The 6,401-nt window shown below is 51.9% G+C and overlaps 1 protein-coding gene across 3 annotated transcripts in view; it reads left to right on the forward strand.

Annotated features, from left to right (window-relative positions):
* ZNF16 (zinc finger protein 16) overlaps positions 1 to 5,528 on the forward strand; it is a 15,056-nt gene extending 9,528 nt beyond the window's left edge. For all 3 annotated transcript variants that reach the window (XM_011937982.1, XM_011937983.1, XM_011937984.1), the window contains exon 3: positions 3,298 to 5,528. In XM_011937982.1, coding sequence (XP_011793372.1) covers positions 3,298 to 5,150 — 1,853 coding nt within the window. In that variant the 3' untranslated portion in view covers positions 5,151 to 5,528. The remainder of the gene's footprint in view (positions 1 to 3,297) is intronic.
* The last annotated feature ends 873 nt before the right edge of the window (positions 5,529 to 6,401 follow it).

Here is a 6,401-nt window from a genome sequence, read left to right on the forward strand (position 1 = left end):
CACGGCGCCCACGCAGGCGTGGTCTGTCACAGCCTCGCACGGCGCCCACGCAGGCGTGGATTGTCACAGCCTTGCACGGCGCCCACATAGGCGTGTTTTATCCCAGCCATGCACAGCAGCCACACACAGCACCCACACAGGCGTGGCTTATCACAGCCACCCACGGTGCCCACACAGACGTGGTTTATGACTCGGATAATTATCCCACTCATCGTAAAAGCCTTTAATCATAAAGATGTTTTCTCTTCACAAAAGGTGTGTTTTGTTCTGGAAGGGCTCAGAGCCCTTGTCCTTTTCTCCAGTTGGGTGTCAAGAGTACAGTGCAAGCAACTGTATTTGCTTTCAAATCTTTTTCTTCACCTTTAAGCCCAAAGTTTACTGACTTTTTAAAAAGATTTTCTTTGGCCAGGCACGATGGCTCACGCCTGTAATCCCAGCACTTTGGGACGCTGAGGCAGGCAGATCACCTGAGGTCGGGAGTTCAAGACCAGCTTGACCAACGTGCAGAAACCCCGTGTATACTAAAAATACAAACAAATTTAGCCGGGCGTGGTGGTGTATCCCTGTAATTCCAGCTACGAAGGAGGCTGAGGCAGGAGAATCACTTGAACCCAGGAGGCGGAGGTTGCAGTGAGCTGAGATGGTGCCATTGCACTTCTGCCTGGGCTATAAGAACCAAACTCTGTTTCACAAAAAAAATAAAAATTTCTAAAAGGAAAATGAAATTTTTTTATTTTATACATCCTTTCTGTAGAGGAACTCATTTTCCCCACAGTTCTTATATTACAGAGAAGAATTACATTGAATTTAGTCAGTCCAAAGAGTGATCTCTCACCATTCTCACCTACAGAATTCACCTTTAGTTCCTGTCTCAATAAAAGACTTTGATCTATGTAAACAGTGGCTCAGGCTAGACAACCTGTTCCTCATAGTCACATCTCCTGTTCCACACCAGTGACATCTCATCTCGGCCGGAGGTTACCAAATCCAGCTAGTGGGCTGGTTTTTATGTCCTGCAAGCTAAAAATGGTTTTGAGGTGTTTTTTAACCTCAGGAACAAGGAAGACCATATGACAGAGATCATAGAGCCGTAACACTTGACACAGCTCCTCTCCGACCCTTCACAGAAATACCTTCCTGACTCCTGTCTTGTGTTGTTGCCACAGCCTTCTTCGTCCTTCCTTGGGTCACTTCTCCACACAGCCAGAAGAGGGCAAGGGTCTCCGAAGTCAGGGTCTTGGCAGGGGCGGAGGATATAGCTGGACAGCGAGTCCCAGGACATCCCTGTCAGGGCTGAAGACTTCTGTCCAGACCTCACCTGTCCCCGCAGCCCCCATTCCTCATTGTTCCGGGGAGCCCAGCAGCATGTAGATGCCATGTTTCCCAGACACCCCCTGGAGCCACGGCTGGGGCTTCTGACATGGAGAGCTGAAGCTCGTGGGGGACATTGGGGGAGCCCCTGCAGCCCATGTGGAGTGTATAACAGCAGGCCTGCCAAGGGACAGCAGGGTGGTAAAGAAAGGCACCCACATCTGTGTGCTGGCACGTAGGGCAGCTCTGTAGGAGAGGAGAGGCCTGATCCCAGACTCCAGAAAGCAGGGAGCTGCAAGCGCGTGTTCTGGCTGAAAGCGGCACAGCACGATGTGTCTGCACCTCAGGTGTCAGGTGACCCAACATGAAATGTCACCAGGAGACACGTGGGTGCAGTGGGCAGAGGGGCAAGTCCCAGGAGGGTCATGGTGAAGGCTGGGCCAGATTGGATCTGCATTGACACCACAGCTTCTTGGGAACAGACAATTCCAGACTGGAGGCTGTTATGGCAGATTCTGGAAGTCCCAGACAGGGAGAAGCAGGGAGGGAGCAGGGTGGATACCGCAGGGGGGGGCATCCTTCACATCCATTCAGCACTATGGACTACAGCTAGACCAGAGGTCCTCCACTTTGAGGGATGCAGTCCTGTGTCAGGGAGTGATCCAGGCTGTGGGTGACAGCCAGGGTGGGGGCAAGGAAAGTAGGTGGGGTGCTGGCATTTACGATCAGGGAAGAGCTCTCTAGCGAGGCCTGTGCAAGGGAAGCGGGTAGCACGAGGGCCATGTGGAGAGTGCTCTGGGCAGAGCAGACCCAAAGGTGGACACATCTGCCCTGCTCAGAGAATAGCAGGAGCAGAGGTAGAGGTGGGGTCTAGGAGGGCCTGGGCCACACAGGCCCAGGAGGCACTGAGAGGAGGTTTGAGTGCATGATGGTGCTAGGTCTGATGTCACCAGGCTGTGGGCAGGAAGGGAGGTTGGGGGCCCGGAAAGCCGCTCAGCATCCAGGTGGCAGTGTGGCCTGGGATGTCAGTTTGAATGAGAGACTCTCGACGTCTTCATATGAGTAAGGGACACAGGGACATGAGGGTTTCTCTGTTCTGCAGGTATGAAGAGGGGAGAGGGAGATGCTGAAGCCTTTTCTGGCAGACACGGAGCTGTGTGTGCATTTCTGTCTGCAGAACGATGATGCACATTGTTACTGGGCCAGAAGTCATCCAGCAAACACCAGTCAGAATTGCAGGCTTTCAGAGGTACAGGTGGCTTTGACAGGACACGGCAGTCTCTAAAGGGTCCTCTGTTGAACAGGATGGAATCTGACGTTCCACACAGGTCCCTGCCACACCGGAGTGGTTGAATGATGCCTCCATGCAACTCGACTTGCCAGGCTCTGAGAGCCAGCTGGATTTCTTCTCTGCGTGCAACGGGGTCTCTCTCCACTCTAGTGTCTCCTAAGACCAAGCTCAGTGGCATTAGTGTGCACTGAGAGAACTGGAGATAGGCTGGTAAGGCTCACACCTGGCAGTGTGGAGAGAAAAAAAGGGTAAAATATGTAACAGTGTAAGGAGTGGTGTGAGATGTTTTTCTGGTACAGGTGGGAGAGGTGAGAAGCACCTGGATTTGGGCTGCATTCCAAGGTAGAGCCGACAGGACTTGCCAGTGGTTTGGTGTGGGTGTCGAAGAAGAGAGGAGTCAAGGGACACCCAGGATTTTGGCCTGAGCCAGAAGGCAGACTGCAGTCACGTTTGCTGAGATGTGGAGTTGCGGGGAGGGTAGGTCAGTGGTCATCAAGAGCTCGCACTCTTCTGCAGCCCCATGCAGCCTTGTCACCCAGCACTCCTCCCTGATGCCCTCTGATCTGGACTGCCACCCTGGAGGGTCCCCTGCTCCCCTTGCCTCCTCCACAGTTAGTGGGTGCAACTCTGGCTGTCTACGTTCCTGCTCCTGCTGCAGCACTGCCTTCCAAGTGATGTTCTGTTTATTGTTTCAGATTGTGACACCAGGACTGAAGACAAGGAGTTTCTTCACAAGGAAGACATTCATGAAGATACGGAATCGCAGGCAGAAGTATCAGAAAACCGTGCTGGTGATGTTTCTCAGGTGCCCGAGCTTGGAGATCTGTGTGATGATGCATCAGAAAGAGACTGGGGAGTCTCTGAAGGCTGGAGGCTGCCACAGCCCCTCTCCCAGGAGGGGGACTTCACACCAGCGGCCCTGGGGCTCCTTAGGGGCGCCTTAGAGGAGAAAGATCTGGCCTGTAATGGTTTTGACAGTTGCTTCAGTCTGAGCCCAAACGTGATGGCGTGTCAGGAAATCCCTACAGAAGAGAGGCCACACCCATGTGACATGGATGGCCAAAGCTTCCAGCACTGCGTGGACCTAACTGGTCACGAGGGGGTTCCCACAGCCGAAAGTCCACTCATATGTAATGAGTGTGGGAAAACCTTCCAAGGAAATCCTGAGCTTATTCAGCATCAAATATTCCACATTGGAGAGGCTTCCTTTATGTGCGATGGTTGTGGGAAAACCTTCAGCCAGCACTCAGTTGTCAAAAGCTGTCATCGATCTCATATGAGTGAGAAAGCCTGCCAGTGCAGCGAATGTGGGAAAGCCTTCCGAGGGTGCTCAGACTTTTCTAGGCATCAGAGTCACCACAGCAGTGAGAGGCCTTATATGTGTAACGAATGTGGAAAAGCCTTCAGCCAGAACTCGAGCCTTAAAAAGCACCAAAAGTCTCACATGAGTGAGAAGCCCTATGAATGCAATGAATGTGGGAAGGCTTTTAGGCGGAGCTCAAACCTCATCCAACATCAAAGAATCCATTCTGGGGAGAAGCCGTACGTGTGCAGTGAGTGTGGGAAGGCCTTCAGGCGAAGCTCAAACCTCATCAAACACCACAGGACTCACACAGGAGAGAAGCCTTTTGAGTGTGGCGAGTGTGGGAAAGCCTTCAGCCAGAGTGCACACCTGAGGAAGCACCAGAGGGTCCACACTGGAGAGAAGCCTTACGAGTGTAATGATTGTGGCAAGCCCTTCAGTCGGGTCTCCAACCTCATTAAGCACCACAGGGTTCACACTGGAGAGAAACCCTATAAGTGCAGCGACTGCGGGAAAGCATTTAGTCAGAGCTCCAGCCTTATTCAGCATCGGAGAATTCACACTGGAGAAAAGCCTCATGTGTGTACCGTGTGCGGAAAAGCCTTTAGTTACAGCTCAGTGCTCCGAAAGCACCAGATCATCCACACAGGAGAGAAGCCGTACAGATGCAGTGTCTGTGGGAAGGCCTTCAGCCACAGCTCAGCCCTCATTCAACACCAGGGCGTGCACACAGGTGACAAGCCCTATGAGTGCCACGAGTGTGGGAAGACCTTTGGTCGCAGCTCCAACCTCATCCTTCACCAGCGAGTCCACACTGGAGAGAAGCCCTATGAATGTACTGAATGTGGAAAAACCTTCAGCCAGAGCTCAACCCTCATTCAGCATCAGAGGATTCATAATGGGCTGAAGCCCCATGAGTGTAGCCAGTGTGGCAAAGCCTTCAACCGAAGCTCCAATCTCATTCACCACCAGAAAGTTCATACTGGGGAAAAACCCTACACCTGCGTTGAATGCGGTAAGGGCTTCAGCCAGAGCTCACACCTCATTCAGCATCAGATAATCCACACTGGCGAGCGCCCCTACAAATGCAGTGAGTGTGGGAAAGCCTTCAGCCAGCGTTCCGTCCTCATCCAGCACCAGAGGATCCACACTGGGGTGAAGCCCTACGACTGCGCTGCTTGTGGGAAAGCCTTCAGCCAGCGATCAAAGTTGATCAAACACCAGTTGATTCACACCAGGGAGTAGCCTGTTGGGCTGGCAGGAGTGAAATTGAGCGTAGTTTCCTCTCCAGCTCCTCTTTGGCCATTGTCTCAGCCTCTGCCACTTCCCAGACCGAAAGCCTGCGCTCAGCTCACTGCCCCACATCCAGTGACCACATGGCCTGGGACCCTCCTTGGAAACATCCTTTACGGGCTCCCTTCTCACTGCCACTGCTCTTGCCTCTTGTGATGTCTTGAGTTTGGGTTTGTTTTTACAGCCTGTGAACAGACTGCACGTTTGTTACAAGGGAGATTATGGAGGCTACATATTCGTGAATAGAGTTTATTATTGTAATCAAAAGTTACCAAAAAAGTAAAGTGACATTTGGTTTGAGATAACCATAGTAGTTTTTTTGATTGGTAATTCATTGTGTGCGGTGAATTCTTTGTCACTGGCTGTAATTGATATTTTAAGTAAGTCAAGTTTTTCAGGTCTGATTGCTCTGTCATCTTCCCCAGAAGTGTTACCTACTCATCACCAATTCCCTGCCCTTCCTTCTTTGTCCCTCCTCTTCTAAAACTTGAACCCAAGGCTCCCCGCCGACCCCACTTTTCTTTATACAGATCTGCAATCTGAGGTCAGCTTTCTCCTCTCGCTGGTTTGCTGTGACTCAGGCCCCCATATCCTATTCTGGGCTGCTGCACAGTTCCATGTGGCTGTTCCAGCTTCTGGCTTCTGGGCCACAGAGGAAGCTCTCTCCATGCACCTCATTTTCATGCCCAAGAGCTTGCAAGCTGTTTTTTCCACCTAGTAAGTGCCCTGCCTTGAGGACCCAGCACACTCACCCCCATCCTTAGTTCTCAGAGCTGTGCTCCTGTTCCCTGAACAAGGAGAAAGCCCAGATGCTGAGCGGCCCCTCCCTGCTAGCCAGTGGGTCTGGGGGTGTCAGGACACAGTTTCATGAAAAACCTAGCCCTGACCTGTTTTAGTAGATAAAAGTTTTGTTGGAACACAGCTGTGCCCATTTGTTTACAGAGAGCTGTGGCAGCTTCTGCACCACAGAATCGAGCACTTGTAGTAGATTCCCTATGGGGCACAAAGCCAAAGTCTTTCTTTCTGGTCCTTGATAGGGGAGTTCGCACATCCTGCCTCAGGATGCTCCCTGTGACCTCAGTTGACTCTCAGGACTCAAGAGTTCTTGCAGGAGTTGAAATGTGTTTTGTGACCAAGGGACTAGTCTGTACTGTGGAGTGGCTGACTGTGCAGATGGGTGATTCCTGCACTGGTCTGTACTGT

The sequence above is a fragment of the Colobus angolensis genome, unplaced genomic scaffold (genome assembly GCF_000951035.1).
Source record: "Colobus angolensis palliatus isolate OR3802 unplaced genomic scaffold, Cang.pa_1.0 Scaffold17, whole genome shotgun sequence".
Classification (NCBI taxonomy): Eukaryota; Metazoa; Chordata; class Mammalia; order Primates; family Cercopithecidae; genus Colobus; species Colobus angolensis.